At 37.8% G+C, this 25,076-nt stretch overlaps 1 protein-coding gene across 1 annotated transcript; it reads right to left on the reverse strand.

Moving 5' to 3' along the window:
* Window positions 1-3,587: 3,587 nt before the first annotated feature.
* On the reverse strand, window positions 3,588-25,076 carry SH2D1A (SH2 domain containing 1A). Its single transcript, XM_027533938.1, has 4 exons — window positions 23,783-25,076; window positions 10,106-10,169; window positions 5,303-5,447; window positions 3,588-3,969 (listed from the first exon to the last, which is right to left on the reverse strand). Exons 1-4 carry the CDS (start codon window positions 23,917-23,919, stop codon window positions 3,929-3,931), a joined length of 387 nt encoding a protein of 128 aa, XP_027389739.1. The 5' UTR covers window positions 23,920-25,076; the 3' UTR covers window positions 3,588-3,928.

Here is a 25,076-nt window from a genome sequence, read left to right on the forward strand (position 1 = left end):
TATCAATGCTATTTAAACATTTGGTAATATTACTATTGTGAATGTATTTAATTTATTTATTCCTATTTGGCAAATGCGATACTAGCAACAGACTGACTTACTGTACATCACTGGCATAATCAGTGACAAAGCCGAAAAGCAAATTCAAGTCTCATTTGTTACTTTGATGGGCTCTCTCCAGTCGATCAGGTTTGTTATATTCTTTCCACATAAAAATATTCATTTAAAAAGCAAATGACCTAATGATGAAATTCCAGCCTTTTACTACAAGTTGGGCCAATGAGCCCAAATTATAAAAGTGTCCAAATTGGGCAGTTTAACTTCACCCTGAGTGCAAACTGCAAAATTATGGTGCCCCATTTACTGCAAGGGCAAACATAGTCACCAAAGTTGAATTTATAGCCCACTAACAGGAAGACTAGGCATCTCATAACCTTGACATGCTCAAGGGCAAATCTGAGTTTTATTATTAATAGACTTTGGATTCTGAACTCAATAAAGTGAATCAAATAAACCATAAGCTGACATCTAAACATTCTTAACAGGTTTTAAAGCTGGTTCTCACATTTTAAAATCTCTATCCATTCTACCACAAATAATATCTTAAACCCAGCCCTCGATTTATACCAGAAGAGTTAATCAGAGTTAATATAGGCATATTCTCCCTATGTACTACCACAAAGTTTCCCTGCCTGCAACAGCCAAATGGACAATTATCTAAGCTTGTCTTCCTACTGACCTTAAGAACAAATTTCAGAGGAAATGAACAAGTATTTGATAAACTGTCATGTTCCTCGTGGGCTTGCTGACACACTTTTTTTTCCCCTGAAGAAACGTGTACATGTAGAAATATATGTGCATTTTTCTGCCTGTACTCAGCATATTATAGGTATATGTTAGCATGGCAATATTTTAGATATGGCAAGGATATGACCTTTCTGTAAAGGTGCAAGCTATTATATACTGGGAAATAGCAAGCATGCTCATGCCAGGAAAGAAAAAGTGGAAAAAAAAAAAAAAAAACGATGAATAAAAGGCCAGCAAAAGAAGACAGTGGGTAGGCACATCAACTGTAAAATTTGACAGTAGCAAAATCAGAAAAGCACTTACCTTTTTCAGTGAATTAGTCCAATAAGAAAAGATGAACTTCATCAATGCTTTATTTAGTATATCAATAGCACCTATCTTTGAATATTTTTGAAAGGATTATTTTAAGACAAATTAGGAAAATAAAGCTTTCAAATACTTTATTATAATAGGATAAACCATAGATGATTCCAAAAAAAAGTTTTTTCAAAAAAGACTCTGGTAAAGGAACATGCAAACAATTCATACTTTTAGGATTATTCCAGAATGAACAAGTTAGGGTAAAAATTAATTATACCTATTAAGATTTAAACCCAAGCTACAAATATTTTAAAAGTACTTAAACATATGCATTTTATATTGAAAGTCAGCTTTCTTAATTCCGTTACAAATTAAAGTGATGCTTTTACTTCTAGAAATGGTAACTGGCACACAAATACATCATTGTGGCCATATTCCACCTTTGCAATCCCATAGCATCCAAGTTAAATGCTCAGAAACCAGACCTTGCCAACAGAGAGAGTAGCTTTGTGTCTCAGCAGGTCACTAATTATTAACCAAGCTCACCACCTCACATGAAGAACACAGAACTCCAAGTCACTAGTTTACACAGAAACTTTGCTTTTTCCTATGGACTACAGGCTGAAATACTTGGATTAACACATTCTGCCTTTAGAGACAGCTCTACCTAGGGAACCCTCATACACTGTTGGTGAGAATGCAAATTGGTGGAGTCCCTGGGTGCTCTTCGGATGCTAAAGCTGAAACTCCAGTACTTTGGCCACCTCATGCGAAGAGTTGACTCACTGGAAAAGACTCATGCTGGTAGGGATTGCAGGCAGGAGGAAAATGGGACGACAGAGGATGAGATGGCTGGATGGCATCACCGACTCGATGGACATGAGTCTGAGTGAACTCCGGGAGTTGGTGATGGACAGGGAGGCCTGGCATGCTGCGATTCATGGGGTCAGAAAGAGTCCGACACGACTGAGCGACTGAACTGAACTGTGAAAAAACAATATGGAGGTTTCTCAAAAAAAACTAAAAATAGAGCTACCATATGATCCAGCAATTCCACTTTGGAGTATATATCCAAATAAAAACAAAAACACGAATTCGAGGGATATGTGCACCCCAATGTTCAGAGCAGCATTATTTATAATTGCCAAGCTATGGAAGCAACCTGTCCATCAACAGATTAATGGATAAAGAAGATGTAGTATATATACAATGGAATACTACTCAGGCATATAAGAGAAGGAAATGTTGTTATTTGCAGCAACATGGGTACTTAAAGGGTATTATGCTAAGTGCAACAAGTCAGAGAAAGACAAATACCATATGGGGTCACATATGTAGAATCTTAAAAATACAACAAATTAGTGAATTTAAAAATTAAAAAAGCAAACAGGTATAGAAAACAAACTAGTCATCACCAATGACAAGAGGGAGGGGGAGGGGAAATAAAGGCGTAGGGAATTGAGGTACAAACTATTCTGTATAAAATACGCTACAAGGATATATTGTAAAACACAGGGAATATCCAATATTTTATAACCATAAATGGAGTAGAACATTTAGAAAAAAGACAAATCCACCTACACATTGGACCCTCACTTACCATGTACTTATCAACTTTTATTGTTACTTTCTTGGTTTTTATTGTTACTTTCTTTATTATCTTTTATTGACTGTTTTCTTGTCCAACTAGGCAAGGGGCTGCCTGACCAGGGAGGCCAGGTGTTCTCACTTCTCCACGCGGGTACCTATTGTGTTTGCTGAGTGAATGAATTCTCTGAGCCCTGAAGCAACTTGACATATAATCGAACTGCAAGAGTCGTGAAAATAAAAATGTGAGAAGAAAATACCAGTAGCCATCACTGTGTAAAATCTTGGCTCTCACTTAGGTTGCAATCACTTGGAATTGTTAAAAATTAATGTCACCTGTAAACTTCTGATGGCCTTGTCTGGCCACCTCATAGAAGACGGCTTGTAACTCAGCTGCTCACGAGCCACGGCCAATGAGCCGCAACTGCTAAAGCTCCCTTTCAAAATGAGGTTTTACATGGAGTGGCAACTACTGCGGTAGAGGTAAATGAAAAAAAGTAAAGCCCACTTCATTGGATTTGTAATATAATTTCAATTCTATAGCATCAAATATAATAAACATTTAGAGCGTAATTTAAATTATAAGATTTTTAAACTCCAGACTGGTCTGTGGATTTTACTGTCTAACATCAGAACACTAGGTAAGACTAGGCAAGAAGGTTGCTTTCAGAATTAAAGAGAAATTCTTCACTGTTTAGCACTTGTTTTCAACACACAGGGCATAGCTTCAAAAATCCCCAAAGAGCCTACAACATCTTAGCTAGTGGAGAGCATCATACCTAATGCAGAACCCCACGTGACAAAGATGAAGGACACGAACCAGCTTCCTGCCATATAATCAAGCAAGACATTTTCAAATCAGTAGCTATCAAATAATATTTCACTAAAAATGGTGCTTTTGAGAAAAACTGAGGATTATTTTTATTTATATTTGGCAAGAAATGACATTAATCTTTTATAAAGTATCATTATTTTTTAAATCGTTTCCCATTTGTAAATATAATAAATGAAAATAATCTGTGGAATTATTTTTCCCCAATCCTCATTTCAAAGCTCCTCATTATCCGAAAAGTCCATTTCAGCTTTAACATCATGCTAGATGCTTCCATTACAGGGCTATGATGGTTTTTAGAAATACATTTGTAGCTCACTGAACTATATTATCTATTATATATAAGACTTAGCATATATTTAAATTATTGAAAATAAAGTACAAGGTGTGTTTTCCTTTTCTTCATGGTGTTTTCAGGAAGACATCAGGATCGTCTCTTCTTCCTAAAGAAAAACAATAACAAAATCAAGGAAAGATAAATTTACAAGCTATTAAAATTACAAGTTAACTCAAACTTATAAAATTTCCCACTTTATAAAGTTCACAAAGATAAAATCCCATGATCTAGCTCAAGCAACTAGTATTCAAAACTGTTACAGAGAGTAGAATACCGAGCCAATTTGTAAATTGGAGTTCTATTTACATTTCTTTTCAAAAAGCTAACTACTCAATTTAATTCACCACTTGAGTCTAATTGTCAGTTTATGCCTGAGCTTGGGTCCTGTCAAAAACGGAAATAACAACTCATTTCATTTTATCATAAATATTTATTGTTTCAATCAACACGTATCCTCTTACTTCAGACAAATGATTAACCCCTTTCAATAGATGTCAGCTATCACAAATCTGACAGCTGAGGACATTGGCTAGTGTTCGGTCATTAGCTTTACATATCCATTAAAATGGCTTTGCTCAAGAGATTTAACAATTTGCACTAGAGGAATAATAAAGTCGACTAACCTCCTTTCCTTTGCTACAATAAAATTTTATTAATTCAAGCGTCACAAATCCAGAAATCAGGATCGCGTGGACCAACCTAACATTAGCCTTTCCACCCTTGAAGGGAGAACACTATCTGCTAAGCAAAGGTAAAGAACAAACCCAGATGTTCTCAGAATTGTCCTTATTTCAAATGATTTGTGTCTGAATTCGTGAAGTGAAATGGTACTTATGGAGCCACAAAACAGGCTTGGGAAAACAAGACGGGAAAAGAGAGATGAAAATGTTGTGGGCTCATAGTATTTTTTATATTTCCGCAAAGTTTTATTAAAAGTTTATAGTATAGCATGTGGAAATCCAGTAGCATAGGAACAGCCTCCCCTCAGCTGGGGTGTCGGCTCCATCTACTTTCTCGTTGCATTTTTCTTTGTTGTTGTTCAGTCGCTCAGTCTCATCCGACTCTTTGTGACCCCATGGACTGCAGCACGCCAGGCTTTCCTGTCCTTCACTATCTCTCAGAATTTGCTCAAACTCATGTCCTTTGAGTCAGTGATGCCATCCAACCACCTCATCCTCTGTTGCTCTCTTCTCTTGCTGCCCTCAATCTTTTCCAGCATCGGGGTCTTTTCCAATAAGTCGACTCTTCGCAAGAGGTGGACAAAGTACTGGAACTTCAGCATCAGTTCTTCCAATGAATATTCGGGGTTGATTTCCTTTAGGATTGACTGGTTTGATCTCCTTGTTTGGATTTTTCTTACAGAACTGTATGTTTATGACTAGGGTCGACTCATAGCCCTGAGCTTCCAAAGCCCATCAAAGAAGGACAGTAAACCATACCTGTAGCACCTTGTGTACTTCTAGCTGAAGGCTTCTTCTCAACTGGATACTGCAAAGGTATTACAATACCTTGATCTGGCTTCTGAAATGCTGAAATGAGATTTTTTATTTTCCGGAAAAATCTTTTATGTACCCCCGGTGCTGTCTGGAAAATAAAAGGTCAAGCAGATTATTCATCTTCCTCGTAATTCTACAAAAAGGGCCTACAAAATGTGTAAGGGATGCTGAGAGAGGTGACATTTGTGTAATTTATTCAAATATTTGAAAACAGAAGGAAGCGGGAAAAACAACATTCTAGAAGAGCTCACTTTGGTTGGCTGAACTGCCCTGCAAGAGGAGCTAATGAGCTGTCATTTCAGTTCTCCCGAGGGTGGTATTAGTTTGTACAAGCCCCTGCTCATCACCCTGCCCTTCCCACCTGCTACCCTTCATACATCCCAAACCTCTAAGGGTATACAGGCCATTACCCACAATGAATTCACCAACGAAGAGGATGAAATTAAACAGGGTGAAAAAAACACAGATCCTATAGGTCATTAATAAAAAGCCTAAAGAACCAAGAAAAATTTTAAAAGCAAACAAAACAAGCACCCATTTTCCCTGTCATCATTCTACAATGTAAAATGCTACACAGGAAATTTAAAATTGCATTTTAAATGCAGGGCTGGCTAGTCCTCGTACTCTGACTCCACAATCTGTCCTGCCTCATCCTTAACATTCAATTTTTTCCTGCTTGGGAAACTTCCCTATCCTCCCCCAAATTGTTCTCTCCATCACCACTTCACTTGACAAGGTTTTCTCTATGACATGAAAATGAAAGACTCTCTGAGGTCACCTTTATTTATTTATCTGGTTGGTTTTGAAGGGATCATTATTTGCAGGTGACTATTAAAATGTACTCCTTTCCTGACATCAATTATCTTGTAAAGACACTACTTGAAATCAACAACAATTTCCTGCAAAAGCTTATGAGTCAAGCTTTAAGCATCAGCTCAAAACTGTCATTTTACATAAAATAAAATAATATTGCTATAAGCGATTGAACAATGACCAGGTTTTTTGTTTTTTTTTTTTTTTTAGAAAGCTGTTTTTCAGCTCTTCCATCTGGAAAATTTTTGAGGTGGAAGCTGTTCATTTGTTAGCATTTAATGAGAAAACAGGAAGGCTGGCAGACAGACTTCCGTCAGCTAGACTAAATGCTGAAGGTAACACACTATCCACTGTAACTCTTGGCCATTTCCTACAGTGGGGTAGTTTTTCGTTTAAAACACTGAAAAAGTTCTCTTTATTGATAGTTTTATTTAAGTGTCCACTCAGAGGCCCACACAGCTACTCAGTAGACGTACAATACTCTCTCACTCAGCTCCACCCTTATGGTCAAAACGCCTTTCCAGAATTCTATTGAACCCTCATCCAAAAGAACATGGCCATTCTTACAGGAGTCCAAAATTCCCTGGACTCTTAAGAAGTCCTAGAGTTCCTTGGCTTCAGGATAGAATCTCCAAATGGCAAAGGCAAGCTGTAGGCACAAAATAACCTTCTTGTGTCTTCCTTAGAGTACTTTTTCATTTTCAAAGCCCTTTCCCATCTCTTGCCCCCACTATTTGACAGACTGGCTGTTCTTGGATGATTTGGTTACTCCCATTTGACAGATAAGAAAATGAAAATACAAGGAGATAATTCAGCTTGCCCAAGTCACACAGATAACCAGAGGCAGAATTGGCCCTGGATCCCAGGACCCAGTGCCTTTCCTCTCAGATTAGGACTAGACCAAACAGGTTCTACTGAGGTTAGAGTCACAGACCAGAAGAGAAACTATACACTCCCCCAGTATGGAAAGATTTCAAACCACACATTTTTTCACCTGTTCTTGTGGCTTGTAAAACCTTTTATCAACAGAAGCATCTTTTTTATGGGGATTTATATGTAGTTAACCTTGATTATCCACGCTAACAGAGAGGAATAATAGCACAGGATGTAAAAAAGCAATTGAAATTTGGCATGTAATGTTGCACTGGCAGATAAGTGACCAAATTTATAATGTTTTGCTTAGGTCAATAAGTGAAATTATTTAACGTCTACTGATCTACTGATGATCAAGCATCCAGAAAAGCCCCAAAGCACTGAAGTCAGCAGAAGGGTGTTAGTACATTTCTTACAATGTACCACAGACAATGTACATATTAGTAAACGATGGCTGACTGTCTGTAGAATTCTCTGAATTAACAATTCGGCTAAATTTTAACCTGAGTCACATGAGATAAATTAATACACTTGGCAACGATACAACCTAAAATTCTATCTAAAATGAGAAATTCACATCATATTTGTCTTTCATAATTGAGTGGATCCAGGGTTCAATTTTACTCCACTCTTTGAAACAAATCGCAGACATACCTCAATTTCTAGCACAATCCTTGCACAGAAGATGAAGTGCTACTGTCAAGATTTTTCCTGCAGGGTAGCAAACTAAAGCATTGTTCCAAAAAGCAATATAAATATCTGTTATTTACCCAATTTTGAAAATACATTTACCACAAGAATTGTACCACTGACATCTCCCATCCTGTCACTGAACTCAGCTATTGTTCAAATTTGCACATTTACCATACTGTCATCTCTGTTATCCATGGAAACATGTTTTGGATCACAGCTGGTCTTCGATATGCTCTAGAGAAATTTCTTCTAGTCAGGTGATATGAGATCTGAGAATACACACTAGTTTAATATTCACCTTAAGAAAAACGTAACTAAGAAGGCAAATTTAGTAGATAGGGAAAAATGCAATGCATTTCAAAAATAAATCGAGAGTTTGTTTTTTTTTTTTTTAACTGTTTTCCTTTTGGAGAAAACATGCCAATCTTCTGCTCTCTTGGTGCAGATAATTACAATATTATTGGATAAACGGGTCAGACCAGACAATAGAATGAGAGAGCATTTGTGTTCAATAAGCCTTTTCTCTCCTAACATGATCACAAACATGTACCATTCTGCGTGTGATGTTGTACTTGAAATGGAAGAAAATGAATTAAAACAAAAGGTTAGCTAAACCCTACTAATTTAAGATCCTTTTCATACAGAATATTCTTCAGAAGCAGAAGGCTACTTCTCTAGGGAGAAGGGCTATTTCTGGTCAAATTATATACACATATATATGTATGTATCAAATGCTGCTATTCCTCATAATAAATGAAATTTCATTTCCTATTCAATCATCTCTGCAGTGATGCAGAGAATTTTTTTAAATAAACAGGTATAAACAGTTTTGATTAGAGATAGTACTGCTTTTCCTCTAATTAGTATCATGGCATTAATTATCCTGGTATAAAGCAACAACGTGTTTGAAAACTTGCCCTAATTTATCTCAGTAGTTCAAAACATTTGTAGTGTGCAGTTTGTGCTTTCTAGTTTACTGATGCATCTTTAAAGGTTTAGAGCTATTTTAATTTTTTTAAGTCTAGTCTTTAGAGTTTCTTAAATGCATAGAATGTGTTATTAATAGAGGTTGATATTAGCATTTACATTTTCAAACAGCTCATGATGAAGTGCTTTCATTATAAAGACAGACTTTTTATATAAGAGTCAGAAATCATTTGAAATCAGAAGTTTCCATTGCAGAGACCTCTATTTTGACAGCAGGGTAATATACTATCCTGGTAGGTAGAAAGAGATCCACTCTATAGGCATTTCTTGCAATGGCACAGTGACTTTCAAATTTTTCAAAGCCATCAGAATCCATTTTTCTAATGAAATCTTTCTCAGAGCCCCACTTGCTAAGCAAAATAAAGAGCTGCTCAGATTAAAGACAAATTGGGGACCCAAAGCATACCCGCACATCCTCCTCTCCTCCTATAACCCCCTGGGCAACTCCAAGGTACTAGATGGAAGGGCCTTAGGATTTTGAAGAGCGTAGCTCGAAAGCTACTATAATATTCCCTCTCTCTCTTTCTCACCTATCCTTGTCCTTTCATGTGGCTCAGCAGGGACTCCTGTCACCAAAGTAGAGCAGCCTTGATTACCCTAATACTTGGAAAATCCTATATTCTTCAAACTTTTATGATAGATAATGTGTAACACTTAACTGTATATAATCACACTGTTCAGCAACTTGGGTGAATTCCCATTGTTGAGGGCTTTGCTATTTAGGCCTGTGGCTAAGAGCTTTCCTTACACGCATTATCTCATTTAATCTTCAAAATGAATACTATGAGTAAGCAACTATTTTTAGCCTTATTTTACAGATGAAGAAACTCGTTCAAAGAAAAGTTAAGTAACCTACCCAAGGTCAGAGACCTCTCAGAAAGGGGGTGAGGGTGGACAAGACGTGCAACCCAGATCCACCCTGACAGCAAACGCCAGGCTCTCACATTGCTGTTGAATTCATTTGGTATCACCTCAAGGGTCTTATAAGCTCTTAGAAAACAGGAGTCATGTTGTTTGATCCCCCACAGAACCACTTGCGTTAGTATTATTTAGTAAATAATTGTAGATTTGATTCTTTTATATATTTTTGATAGACTTTCTAAAATTTCACCTAGGTGCTACAACTTTAACACAATCCTTTAGCTTTGTTATCTTTCCTCCAAAGTCAGACAGACACTCAATACAATGGTGGCTGAACAGAACTGGGACCAAAAAATTTTTTTTAATGATCCATGAACAATTTTGGATTAGAGCATTAGTGATTTGATTTGGAGGAATATTTGGGGAATGTAGGATTTGACAGCTCTTTTATGAAAGCAATTGAAAAGTCAAACAGCTCCCCAATACCCCCAGAAGCAAAAATAAATAAAATAGCTATACCTCAGCACTCCAAGAACCTGTTTCTGTCTGGGACACTCGGTATGTATAAATGTAACCTTGATACCTGTGAAAGAATAAACTTTCATTACTGAAAAATTCCAAAAGAACAATGGGTGTTCTAAATTTGAGCTTTAACTATTACATATAAATATACATATACTGGGACACACATATATGGCACCAAGTCATTCGTAGAAATAAAAGCCTGGGGAATCTAACTTGCTCACACATTATATCTAGCTAGTCACAGTTTCCAGTAAGCCTTCTTTATCTTTACTTTTTTTTTTTTTAATGAGGGCATTCACACTCCTAAGGATTTGTCAAGTTGAGAGACTGCTGGGACAGAAAGAAACTAGAGACCTATTGTAATTGGTAAAAATTACAAATTATTAAGCCAGCCTAGGTGTCACAGTTGGTAAAGAATCCACCTCCCAATGCGGGAGACACAAGAGATGTGGGTTCGACCCCTGGGTCAGGAAGATCCCTTAAAGTAGGAAATGGCAATCCACTCCGATATTCTTGACTGGAAAATTCCATGGACAGAGGAGCCTGATGGGCTGCAGTCCCTGGAGTCGCAAAGAGTCGGGCATGATGGAACATGCACACAATGACAAATTATTACATAGATTCAACAAAGTCTAGTTATATTACTTTTTAAGTACATATTGAGCCTTAAGGTGAAAACATTTCACTGGGCTAAGGTACTATGATGCCTACTTAAGTTAACAGTAATAATATTAATTATAAATATAATAAATGTGCTATATCCCTATGATGTTACTATTATTATGTAAATTTATAATATAGTACTAATAATAATTTGAAGGAGTCCTGCCAAAGTACTTGAAATCAGCTTGTCCTTTTAGATGGCATAAATATTTTCCCCAATTATTCAGTATGTATGCATATTATATATCTGTATAGTTGATTTCTACTACATGCCAAGAGTTTTACATGCTGTATTAGTTTGCTCAGACAATATAGCAAAATACCATAGTCTGTGTGGCTTAAACAAAAGAAATGTATTTTTGCACAGTCCTGGAGGCTAGAAATCCAAGATCAAGGTGCCAGCTACATAGGTTTTATTCTGAGGCCTCTTTTTTTTTTTTTTTTTTCCAGGTGGAGTGTTTTATGAGAACTCTCATTATTTTTTTTTTTTATTCTGAGGCCTCTTATCTTGCCTTGTAGGCAGCCACCTTCTTGCTGTGTGCTCACATGACCTTTTCCTTGTGTGTGTGTGTGTGTGTGTGTGTGTGTGTGTGTGTGTGTAGAAAGACATCTCTCTTCTTAAAAGGCCACCAATCCTATTGGGTTGGGGCCTCACCCTTACAACCTCATTTAACCTTAATTACATCCTAAAGGCCTATTTTCAAACATAGCCACTTTGGGGATTAAGCTTCAACATATGAATTTGAGGGGAGGGGGACATAATTCAGTTCATAGTGCTCCAACACTGGCACCCCCAGATTCACACCTTCTCTCATGTAAAATACATTCATTCCATCCCAACAGCCTCAAAAGTCTTCAATACATTCCAGGATAAACTCTACAGTCTAAATAAAGCCCAAAGTCTCATCTAAATATCATCTAATGAGGTATGACTGCTCCTGAGTCAAAATTCTTCTCCAGCTGTGAACCTGTGAAACCAGACAAGTCACATGCTTCCAAAATACAGCAAGGCAAGCATAGGACAGATATTCTCATTCCAAGAAGGAGATATCAGGAGAAAAGGGGTGACAGGTCCCCCAAATGTGCAAAATTTCATAAGGTAAATTCCATTAGATCTTAATGCTTGAGAATAATCTTTTTTGAATTGACGCTCTACCCTCCAGCCCCACTGGGTGGCACTGTCACCCCCGTGGCTCTGCAGCAGCAGCCCTGCCCACCTGGCTCTGCTGGGCACTGATCCTGCCTTTGAAATTTAGGTGAAAGTGACCTTGTCCTCCTAGGCTTATGCACTCTGGCGCTGTGGTGGGAGTGGCAGCCCTGATGATCTCTGAAACGCTTTCAAGATCATCTTTCCATTTTCTTGAAAGATAAAGCATTTTTGCAGCCAAATTGCTCTGCTGCCCTATCATGTTCCCTTTGGTCCAAACGGACAGTGTCGCTGATGCTTTGGTTCAAACTCTATTCCCAGCTTCTGCTGAGATGACTAGTTAACATCGTGGGTAATCTACTTAAGAAGCAATTGTCCAGCCATTCTCTTGGTGTTCTCTCCAGACCAAGCTTCCTCATTTTTTGCCATATGAGTGGGCTGAGAATTTTCCAAATCTTTAAATTCTGGTTTCTTTTTGCTTAACAACTCCTTTTTTGCTTCATCTTTCTCCTTTTGCATTTTATCATAAGTAGTCACGAGGAACCAAGGTATTCTTTCAACACCTTGCTTAGAGATCTCCACAGCTAAATATCCAATTTTCAGGTTCTACCTTCCACAAAATATTAGAACACAGTTCAGCCAAGATCTTTGCCATTTATAATCAGGATGGCTTTTCCTTTAGCTTCTAACAACACATTTCTCATTTTCACCTGAGACCTCACCAGAATGACCTTTAACATCCATCATTCTCCCAACACTGTGTTCACAGCAATGTAGCTTTTTTCTAGCATGCATCTCCAAACTTCTCTAGTGTCTACCCGTGATCCAGCTCCAAAGCCACTTCCACATTTTTAGGTTTTTGTTACAACAGCACTAGACTTCTCAGTACCCAAATCTATACTAGTCTGCTTGGGCTGTCATAACAAAGTACAAGATCAAGCTGCCAGCAACATAGGTTTCATTCCAAGTCCTTTTTGCTGGCCTGCTGGACAACCACCTTCTTGCTGTGCTCTCACATGACCTTTTCTTTGTGTGCATGCATTGAGAGAGAGTGCTGTCTCTCTTCTCATAAGGCCAAGACACTATTGGATTACAGCCGCACCCTTACGATCTCATTTAACCTAAATTGCCTCCCAAAGGCCCTATCTCCAAGTACATCCACACTGGGAGTTAGAACTTCAACGTAGGAGTTTGACAAGAACACAATCCAGCCCACAGCACATGCATTATCTCTTTTGGGCCCAACAGTAATCCTATGAGCTTTATACTGTGAAATTGATTTTATAGATGAGGAAACGGAAACTTTGAAAAGGTAAGTAACCAAAGCCACACTACAAATCAAGCACCAAAGGTGGGCTTTAAATCAGAGCTCTTTGACTGTAGAGCTCTGGCTTTTGATTCCCACCCTGTAATGGATATAGATTATTTATTATATTTTAGCATATATGGTACGTGTGTGCATGCTTAATCACTCAGTCACGTCTGACTCTTTGCGACCCATGAACTGTAGCCCGCCAGGCCCCTCTGTCCATGGGATTCTTCAGGCAAGAATACTGCAGTGGGTAGCCATTCCCTTCTCCAGGGGATCTTCCCAACCCAGGGGTCAAACCTGGGTCTTCCGCATTGCAGGCAGATTCTTTATCATCTGAGCTATCAGGGAAGCCCCAGTATGTAAGGTACTGCTATTTAATTTGCCTCACAAAAACCTTTGCTTCCTAGAAAAGTACAGTAAACTTTATGCTGAATCATTTCAAATTATGAATCTGAATATTCACAGTTTTATTTCAGACATTTTCTGATTGCTATTCTTTGGCACAAGTTTGGGTCAAAATATATCTTTGATTAGAATACGTGTTAAACTCTGGTAAAAGTAAATGTGTTTAAATCTAAAAGAACCTAAAGAATCTAAAGTATCTCAAACAGGGTCACCCTTGACTAATTGACCTCACTTACCATTAATCCCTTAAAGAACTAAAAGTCTTTAAATATGTGGATTAAATTACTGTATTTTTAATCAATATCCAAGAGTACTATTACCTAAGGGATAAAAAAATTAGGTCTAAAACACTTTAGTCAGGTTCATTCGATTTGTGAAATCCAAAAAAGGGTCAATTTAATTTGCTGCTGCGATTACAGGAAATGTTTCATTTTTGTTATAAAGATATGCCAGAATATTTACATCATATATAAAATAGCTTGATAGATGCATATAATATACTATTTAGCACATATAATATGCTAAATAAATATAAAATATTACATTGTAAAGCCTTTTGCTTTTTTAAGCAATTGAAATGTACCTCAAAATCCACTGATTTCAGTAAGTACTCTACAGGGAACAAGTCAAGCACTTCGATTTCCATTTTTCACTATGAGAACTCCAAACATAAAGCTTTAAGTGGTTTTCTTAAAGTTACACAGCAGGGAATTCCCTGGCAGTCCAGTGACTAGGACTTAGTGCTTTCACTGCAGGGGCCTGGATTCAGTCCCTGGTTGGGGAACTAAGATCCCACATGCCACCAGAAAAAGAAAAAAAAAAAAAAAAAGGAAAATGGAGGTAGGAGCAGGGAAATAGCATAGGCCTTTATTTAGTTTCTTTTTCCCTATGGAAAGCGATTAATGGCAATAATTCAGTATCATTAAAGGTATTCTGGAAATTATTTAAAATCTCAGCAACGATGCAAGCAAAATCATAGGCAACTGGTTTTCTACTTTCTCAAACAATGGGTTTCTAAAAGATACAATGAATCTATCTCTCTACTATCATTCAGCCTCATTTAGTCAAAATAAAGGAGTCTGTTTTGAAAATTGTTTCCTAACGAATCTGATCTTATCGCACTTTCAGTTAAGAAGCAGGAACCTGAGTACCACTTCAAAAGTCCTTACCTCTTCAGTCTTGAACAACCTGATGTTAGTGGCACATAAAACTCCTTGTGATCAACCCATCCAACTTTAACAGTCTCCTACGCCCCAGCTCCTTCGATTTCTGAATGAGCAAAATTGTCTCCCCACTCAAACAAGCCAGCATTTCATCTCTTCCACTTCCAAGTTGCTGGAGTAATTGACCAAAGATCTCCTGTAGCCAGCTCTCGTGGATATACTCTCATCACTGATGGAAGAGATTTAAAACAGTGCAATTCAAATTATATTCCCAGGGTATTAGCAGAGCATCACCTGGGACCTTGCTAGAAATGTAGAATCTCGTGCCCACTCCAGAACTGCTGAGTCAGAATCTGAACTTTTAACAAGGTTTCCAGATGATTTGTAGGCACATTGAAGTTACAGAAGGATTGATTAAAAATGCATGGAAAATGCTCACACCTCATTGGCTTCTTTCACTCAACCTGGGCGCATCTGTGCCGCCACCCCTATAGTCAGTCTATGTTTTCAGAAAGAAATTTTATTTAAATATAAGCTGAAGCTTTTTCAAGGGTTTCAGTCTTCATAAAACAGTGTTTCTAAACTTCTTACTCTTTCTTCCCCAACAAAATTTCAGTTTTGTTTTCTGTAGCTTGTATTAAGAAATAGTAATCTTATAATGTAAAAGTAAACTAAAATATGGATTATCTCTTTTTCAAACTACTCATGCTCTCTCCCCATCCACTGAAAAATCACTGTTTTAGGGAATAAATTGGCAAGTTATAACAAGGGCTATAAAACTGCATATTTTTGACCTAATGACCTTCCTTATCTTCATCCGCTCTAAGGAATGAAATGGAAAAGGCAATTTGACCAAGATTTTCATACGAGTTCTATTTTAATAGTGAAAAAATGGAATTAACCTAAGGAATGTAACTCAAAATAAAGAAATGGCAGCAGAAAGAATGGTTCAAAACTAAACCAAAGTTCAAAGATATTAAAGAGCTATACTTTTTTAAAAAAATTTAAGCACATGGACCATGTCAATATAAAATGATAGTATGTGAAAAAAGCGGACACAAGGAGAGAGAGATGCCACTCTAATTACTGTTCAAAACTATCCTTGTATGTACATAAATGTAAATTTAAATTAACATAAATACGTCTTTGTATATTATTTTTCCTTTTTTTCTTTTTTGGCCATGCCATGGCATTCAGGCTCTTACTTCTCTAACCAGGGATCAAACCTATACTCCGTGCAATGGGAGTCTTAACTAGTGGACCACCAGGGAGGTCTGTTAATTTTCCTTATAATGTTATACAACTGACTAATAACATTTTTTTAAATAAACAGAAGTGAAATTGCAATTTGAAGCTTTAAAAATCTAACCTAAACAAATCACAAATTAGAAAAATATTGTTCATTTTAAAAAACTGAAATTCCAATATTTGGCCACCTGATGCAAAGAACTAACTCATTTAAAAAGAACCTGATGCTGGGAAAGATTGAAAGCAGGAGGAGAGGGGGACGACAGAGAATGAGATGGTTGGATGGCATCACCGACCCAATGGACATGAGTTTGAGCAGGCTCCAGGAGTTGGTGATGGACAGGGAAGCCTGGTGTGCTACAGTTCATGGGGTCGCAAATAGTCGGACATGACTGAGTGACTGAACTGAACTGACTGACATCCCTTTAGGATTATTTTTCCTCTGACTATTAATATAGACAAACCAAGAATGTAGTAGTGTAATCTTTGGTGGGGGGCAAGCTGTGATACATGTGGGATCTTAGCTCCCCAACCAGGGATCAAACCTGTGCCCCCTTCATTGGGAGCATAGAGTCTTAACCACTGGACAGCCAGGGAAACCCCGAATATACTGTAATTTTAACTTCCTTCCTCCATCAAACTGTTAGTCACACTTGTTGATAAGCCTGGAATTTTAAATTTATCATGAGAAAAAAATCTAGAAAATTAATAATTGGTATAAAGCAATTTTGTTGCTGTTGCCATTGACTAATTTTCTTGAAAAATTAATTTCTTAAAAAAACAAATATTTTGCATTTCAATGACTACAAAGCATGTGTTGATTCTAATATTAAAATGTGCCTTTATCTTTTCAAAAGCTGTCCCCAATTCTTGAAAAATGTTCTGGTTAGAAACAGACAAGAAGAAAGCAACCCGACTTATTTCTTATTCTCTCAAAAGGTCAGCATTGGGGACAGATCTTGCTTTAAAATTGATGAAACCACATCAATTCCTTCTTTATACCACTTCAAGGGCTACACAAAAGAAAAAGTTTAGCTACACCTGACTTCATGACACCACAAATAAAGCAAGCTAGTGCCCAGGCTGCCTATGTCTATACAAACAAATGTTATGTGCAAAATTCAAGGCATAATTATAATGTGACAGATTTTTTAACAACTATTTCAGAGCTTTTATACCCAGAGGAATGGTGTCCTATACAAAGCCATCATTACTGAGAGTGTTCTCTGATTCAAGAGGTTTTCCAGTTTCGTATGCCCCAATCTTCTTTCTTTCAGAGTGAATTTGAATTTTCAGAACCATCGAAAGTCATTCAGCTTCAAGTTTGATGGTAAAACTCTGTAAAACCAACTTCAATGAGTCATGACAATGAATATAATCTCTTCTTCCCTTGAAGTGCCACAGAACATTTTATTTCTGTACTCATACAATGGTCTAACTTTATCTCACAATTATTTATAGATTTTTTATTTATATTAATGAACACCTACTACATATTAACTTTGTAAATGTTAACTCATGCAAGAATTCTCATAACAACTCCATGAGGTGACTAGTATTATTGTCACCGTTCCCCTTTCCACAGATAGGAAACCTGAGCCATGGATAATTTAAGTAAATTGCTCAAGGTAAAATAGCCAGGTAAGGGCCACAGTTGGGATGCACACCCAGAGGGTTTGACTGTAAGACATGGGCTCTTAACCATTTTTCTATGCTGTCTCTCTCTTACATAAGAGGGACTGAACAAACTGATCTTTAGGCGAATCCTAAAGCCAGGACTTGCCTGGCGGTCCAGTGGTTAAGACTTCTCCTTCCAGTGCAGAGGGTGAGGGTCAATCCCTGGTAGAGGAGCTAAGATCCCACATGCCTCATGGCCAAAAAAAAAAACATAAAACGGAAGCCATATTGTAACAAATTCAATAAAGACTTTTAAAATGGTCCACATAAAAAAGAATCTTTAAAAAAGCATAGTTCTCAAAAAGGGAAGGCGTCTGCTTGGCCTTATGACTGGAAAGAAAGAGCAAAGGAAGAGGCTAAAGCATAGAGACCAGATGGGGAGAGCCCCAAAGAGTCAATCTAGGCTTCCCTTTTGCTTTAAGCTAATGACATCTTTAGACTAATCTTACACCTTAATTTTACATTGTCAACCAGAGTCAGCACTTGATTTATTGCCTTGTGAATTGTCCTTTTGGTGGTCTGTGTATTGCAAATTTAATCCTATGCCGTTAATGGATTGTGCTCAGATAATTCAAAATAATTCTAGTGGCCTAAATTATCATGAAGATAAATGTGGCACCAACACACATAGCCAGTTGTATTCAAAAACGAACTCATTAAGTTTTATAATTTCTCATTCTTCTGTTCCCTTAAATACAACCGAGAAGCTGGAGTTTTCTTTTGTCACTGTTACTTCCCCCATTTCTCCAGTTCAGTTGTTTGACAGGCACTTTATTCCCAGTCATCCTTTAAATCTTAAAGGACAAAAAGATAATTATCCTTTCATCTAAAGACACATATGTCAAATGACTTCATTATGTGTCCCTTTATATATATATTTATTATATATAAAAAATATAATAGCATTTCTTCTTCCCAATTTTTCATCAGATAAAAGTAGCAAATTCAGATATGTACAGAAAGATGTACAGAAATTAACTATTTATTCGAACTAATTATTTTAAATATTTTAAATTGGTTTTTCTTTTATTACCATCAAACTATCCCAGTGGGCATTTAGGACTTTCCCAATGGTTGTCTATATTGAGGGTGAAAAAGAAATGCGAGGGCTCAAATGTACCTTAGTGAAAAGAAACTTGATATACCTTGAAAACCAAAAAGAATAAAATTAAATTGAATTTAAACTATTTGCATGGATATGAACATTTAGTATACTGGATAAATACAGAAAAAATACATAAAGTCAGCAGATTTTCTGTTGCAAAAGAAAATACGGTGGGAAAATTTTCCATTTATGATAGAAAAAAAAATAGACACATACATGCATGCTCACAGTAACTAGAAATAAACCTAAAAAAATATGCAAGACCAATGGGAAGAAAGCTATAAAACTCTATTGATGAATATAAATGAAAAAATTAATAAATGGAGAGACAGATCAGGTTTTTGGATGGAAAAACTAAATTCTTTAAAGATGACAATCCCTCCTTAACTTATGAATGAGTTTAACATAACCTCAGTGGGATTTTTTTAATTTAACAAAATTATTCTAGATTTCATCTTGAAGAACCAACAGATAAGAATAGCAAATAATTTTTAATATATTCAAATATTATCATACTACAGAGCTAGTATTACAAGAATAAACCAATTGATCCAAATAGATAACTGCAAAATAGTAACTGTTATATGTAAGAATTTAACATATGATAAACTAGGCTAATAAATCAATCAGGAATGGAAGTTCTATTTATAAATCATTCACTATTTTGAAACAAAATCAATTAGATCCTTTCTCCACATCAAAATAAAACTCCAAATGGAATTAAAGAGTTAAACATAAACTAACCAAATCATAAATTTAAAGCAAAAATTGAAGTGAAGTTATAGGATATCTCTGCAAGTCAAAGAACTTTCTATGTTGGGAAGCAAAGGGAGAAATCAAACACAAGGAAAATGAATGATGGACTTTATTAAAAATGTTAATTTTTGTGTGTCAAAGAAAAGTGATGGCAAACACCAAACTGAGAAAAGATACATCAGATCAAGGATTCGAATATAAAAACTCATACTGTATTCAGAAAAATAGTAAGATCCAAATGGTTAAATGGACAAAATACACACCAAAGAGTCAATTCATGAGCAAGGAAATACAACAGTTTACCAACCACACAGATACTTGATCACTAGTTAAAGAAATATGAAATAAAGAATGAGACATCAAATTTCAAGAATTTTTTTAACAAGAATACTCATTTCTAGGGAGCATGCAGTGAGACAGACACTTTCATGCAGTACTGGTAAGCATATATATAAACTGGGATAACCACTTGGGAAAAAATATTTGGTGATCATGTGTACATCAAGAATCTTAAACTATTCATGTTTTCTGATTTAAAAATAACACATCTTGAAATTTGTTATAAGGAAGTAAGCGTAAATATGAGGAAATCTTTAGGGATTGAAATATGAATCATGACAAACTTCATAATAGCCAAAAAAGAATGGAATGATTCATATATCTAAAAATAGATGACTGGTTAAGGAAAACATAGTTGGGTTGGTTGGACTACCATGAAACTATTAAAAATAATGTTTTAAAATCACTTGTAAGAACATTATATACAAACGTGCCTTTTTCAAGTTAGGTGGAAAACACAGCAGAATATAGTATTAGAAAAGCACATGCGTTTATAAAGCAATTGTTTTATTAAAATATAGAAGAAAAACCACTTAATTTTCAACAATAATTGTCTTTAAGTTATAAAACTATAGATTATTTTCTCTCATTTCTATTATCTACATCTTAAAAAATTTCTATAATGTGAATAGGTGCTTAGGAATTATTTTTAATAGACTTATTATACCAAAATCTGGATTTATTTATTGAAAATAATTGGAAGAAAAACTTCTTGCTTTAAATGACGATGAGCAATCCTATCAATGGAAGATCTCTTTAATACCTTTTGACATTCAGTTTTCCAAAATGAACAGAGGAAAAGGCCATGATCAGGGGTTCAGAACTGGGGAAAGGAGCAAATCTAGTGAGAAAGTATAGTATAAAGTACAGCTCAGCTTCCCTGGTGGCTCCGACAGTAAAGAATCCACCTGTAGTGCAGAAGACCCAGGTTCGATCCCTGGGTCAGGAAGATCCCCTGGAGAAGGGAATGGCTACCCACTCCAATATCCTTGCCTGGAAAATTCCATGGACAGAGGAGCCTGGCGGGCTACAGAGGGTGGCCACAAAGAGTCGGACACAACTGAGCAACTAAGCCACCTTACCACCACTTGAAAGGCACATGCAGTGTGTTATTTCTGCAATAAAAGTACAGAAACTAAAGCTCAACCAAACCTTCTTGGACAATGAAAACAAACAAAAGACAGAATGAGAAACTATTTTGCGTGAACACTGCAATAAATGCATGTTTGTTAGCTATACTTTGTTGTTCATTTATATATGACACCATTGACATTGTCATTTCTACTGTATATCATAATTATACGTGTTTTGGTTTAAAATGAGTATATGGTTTATTTCAAAATAAATTTGATTTTGTTACTACGGTGTAGTACTAAAAAAGAGGAAATGAAATGTTGACGTTTATCAGGAGGGATCCTTGGCTCAAAAAAAAAGCTGAGAAACTGTCATAAAAGGCAATGTATCATTGTGTCTTCCCTCTGCAGCAGTCTGGCCATCACCCTCTAGGACTTGGAGGCCCAGTATGCCCACTGAAAGATATGTTAGGGGGACTCCCAATTTGCTGACTATTTTCCACTACTTCATTAAAAGGTTTGCATGGAGAACCTAGAGTCATAAAAACAGATTTTAGGCAAGATTCACTTTGGGCAAAAAACTTAATCTGAGAATTTCCCATCTGCCTAAGTTAATTCCTTATGTGGTCCTGGCCCATATGAGTAATAGGCTAAGATTATCCTTCTCTCTTGCATCTTTTACCAACTATAATCTTCTGCAGAAAATAGAGCACACATTACTATTCTTGTTTTACAAATATGAAAACCAAGACCTACAGAAGTTGAGTGACGTCCCAGAGGCCACAGCCTGGCCTCCTGATATCAGCCCAAAAGCCTATTGCCATAAAGAATTTGCCTTGACAGTTCATTCATTAATTCAAAAACATTTATTGAGTGCCTATTGCATGCCTTATGATACCTGTTGCACGCCAGGCTGTGTTCCTGGTGTGGGAGATGGTGTCTCTGCCCCAGAGAGATTACATTCTAGCAGGAGAGCCCAGCAAGACAAAAGTAGACAAGCAAACGTCAGACAGCTGAAAGCTCCCAGAAGAAAAATAAAGTGGCGGATTATAACTGGGACAGGGAGAAGGTACTTATTTTAGAGGCTAGTCAAGGAAGTCCTCTCTAAGAGAAGAGGGAGAAGGAACAGTTAAGTGTGAAGATCCTAAGCAAGGAGCAGCTTGGCAAGCTCGAGAAACAACAAAGAGGCCAGTGCATCTGAAGTCTTAGGAACATCCTGCCACACACTTGTCCCCGGCTCTTCCTTCCCTTCCCAGGCTTTTTGTACCTTAATTTTTACCTCTAGGTTGAGGGTCCCATTACCTCCTTTGGTGAGCTTTCCTAAAGAAGCTCCTCTCACCAGTCCACTCACTCCTCCACCTTCTATTGATAAGAAAAGAGCCTAGGAATACGAGTTGGCTTTCACTGACCTACCCCAGTTTTCACTTTGGAAAAACAATAATATAAGGAAAACCTAAAATCTGAGCCCAAGGGATTCACTAGCTTGCACATATTTCCCTTGAAGCTTTTATAACAAACGTATTTAGCTTGGCCTGAGAGTTGCCACAAATATGCCTTGCCCATTTAAAAAAATACAATAAACAATGAAAATCCTCTAACACCAGGCTCAATACAATCTCTCATCAATGACCCAGAAGGAACTTCAAAATCTTGCCATGTATCATCAGACACCAAAATTACAACCAAGCATGTTCCCTCATTTTGTTTCTGTCTAGAAGCTACTGTACAGGGCTGCTGCTTTCATGAGTGTTTTTACCCTGCTAACAAAGAGTGATTGAGCTAGGGACTTCCTTAGAAACGCCCCGTGAGTACTTAAAGATATTGACTGAAATATATATATATATTATATATATATATTATAATAAAAAGTACTGAGAGTGAAAAAATAATAATAATAACAACAACAGCTTACTTTTACTGAACACTTAGTATGCATCAGGTCCAGTGCTAAATTTTCTATGTGCATTACAGCATTTAATGCTCAGTCCTATGAGGCAGGTAGTAATATTACATTTTTTGGACAAGAAAACTGAGGGACTGCGAGGTTAACTTGCCAAAGCCAGCATCAGACTAGCACAAGATTAGGTCTCAGCTCTGCCTGACCCTGGAGCCCTGGAGCAAAGATGAAGGTGCATCTGATTCAAAATGGGGCTTTAGACCAAGAGATGCTTAGGTAAAGGGCAAAGCTGAATCATACCGGGTGTTTTCCCTCCATGTCCTTTACGACTATTGTCTCTCCTAGCGCTTATCACGGAAAGGCCCTATTTCTGAAACCCCACCCCACCCCCCTCCAACTCCTGTAAAGAAAGCTAATTAAGCAAATCCAGAGAGGTGGTTTTATTCTGAAACGTCCCTCTCTCCCGCATCCTGACCTAACTGGTATTGCTGTCTTAAAGGATTCCGTTTCTTAGTCTTTTTCCTCTCTTGAATTTGAAATCTTCCTTTGGGAAGATACCTCCAAAGCCATTGCCAGAGAGCTGGAGAGAGAGGCCTCTCCTCTGAGGAGCTGGCAGCCCTAAATCTGGCCATTCCCTCATCCCAGGCCTCCACCTTGCTAGCCTCTACCAGAGGTCCAATCTGAAGCCAGGAGCCTGAGTCCTTTTGGCAGCAAAGGCATATTCTAGGCTCCTTTTCCTCCACTGCAAAGAGCGTTCCTACAGCCGCCCACAAAGGCACTGGAGAGGACCCTCTGAAGAGCAGGAAGCCCAGGCGAGACACCCCCAGTGAGGGACGTGAGCCGAGCGGCGGGCAGTGGGGGCTCCAGGTCCCCGTCATGTACTCACAGCACACACAGACAGTACACGCCCGGGACACTCTCGCTGTCCCTCAGCAGATAGCTGCCGTCCAGGCCCGTGGCGAGCAGGAGCTTCTCCCCCGTCTCCCGGCTGATCTTGCCGTGATACACAGCCACCGCGTCCATGGCCAGGGGACAGTCGCAGGGAAAGGCCGCTGTTGCTGCTGCCGCCGCAAGCAGACACGACTCAGCCACCTGCCTCCCTGTTCAGCCAGATGTTCAAAAAAGAGAAAGGAGCGCCCCAACAACAGGATGTTGTCTACCTGCCTCACAGCCTCCTTCTCGCACTTCAGTGAAAACCAGGTCAGCAGTTTAGCAGCTTGGCTACTGCCCTAGGGTTCGATTCCCCCCTCCCCTCTCTGCTCCGCCCCCGCCACGCAGGGTTGGGGTGGATGGACGGACAGAGAGGGGAGGACTATTGGAAGAAGGTCCTTGCAGGATGTGGCCTGTGCTCCCAAATGCACGCAGACACGAATGCCTGGTAATGTTTCTGTCCTTGCAGTTTTCCCAGGAAGGCCACCCTGACTTAGCTTAAATAGTCCCCAATGGGGTTAATGAGACAGGCGAGCTGTGTTGATCTTCATGTGGGGCAGAAACATACTGACAGAGAATGAAAGGCCCAAAAGCTCTGAGACCAAAACACAGAAGTCATCAGTATTGTCAGTGGGTGATCCCCACTGAGCACAGGCGGGAGGCTCCTAGGGAATCAGGCAGGAAGTGAACAGCGCACTTGAGATCCGCTGCCTCACCTACCCAAGCCCTCCCCTTCTCTTTGATTCCTCCTAATCATCTCCAGCAGTCTTGATCCTGAACAAATCAAACATTTCCAGCCTTCTTGTCCAAGATCCCAAAGTGCTGGTTGAGGTACAAAAATCAGTCTGTGTCCAAAGATGTTCCAGATGTATCTATTTGATGGGCTTTCGATGAGAGAATAAATCATTTCATTGGTGCTTTGCCTTTATGTGGACTTGTCTGTGCCTTTTGACATGCAGGGCCTACCTTTTAGCATCTGGGACATCAAACTTGTTTTAAGTCCATTGTGAGTGTTGATAATTGTGTTGTATCTTTTATCGTCTGTAGTTAATAGAGAATATGGTTTTTGTTCAATTGATGCTAAACTATCAAATTTTTTAGAACCTTTCAATCTTTATTTCCTTCTGTCTTGTATTTCAAGATGTGCTGCTAAGGAATATTTCACCCAAACTTCCTCATTTTTCACTAGAACGAGAGCTTGTTTAATGTTTGAAGCTGAACGCTCTTCTACATTTTTTCTTTTGAGTGTG

Source organism: Bos indicus x Bos taurus, chromosome X, assembly GCF_003369695.1.
Source record: "Bos indicus x Bos taurus breed Angus x Brahman F1 hybrid chromosome X, Bos_hybrid_MaternalHap_v2.0, whole genome shotgun sequence".
In the NCBI taxonomy this organism is placed as follows: domain Eukaryota; kingdom Metazoa; phylum Chordata; class Mammalia; order Artiodactyla; family Bovidae; genus Bos; species Bos indicus x Bos taurus.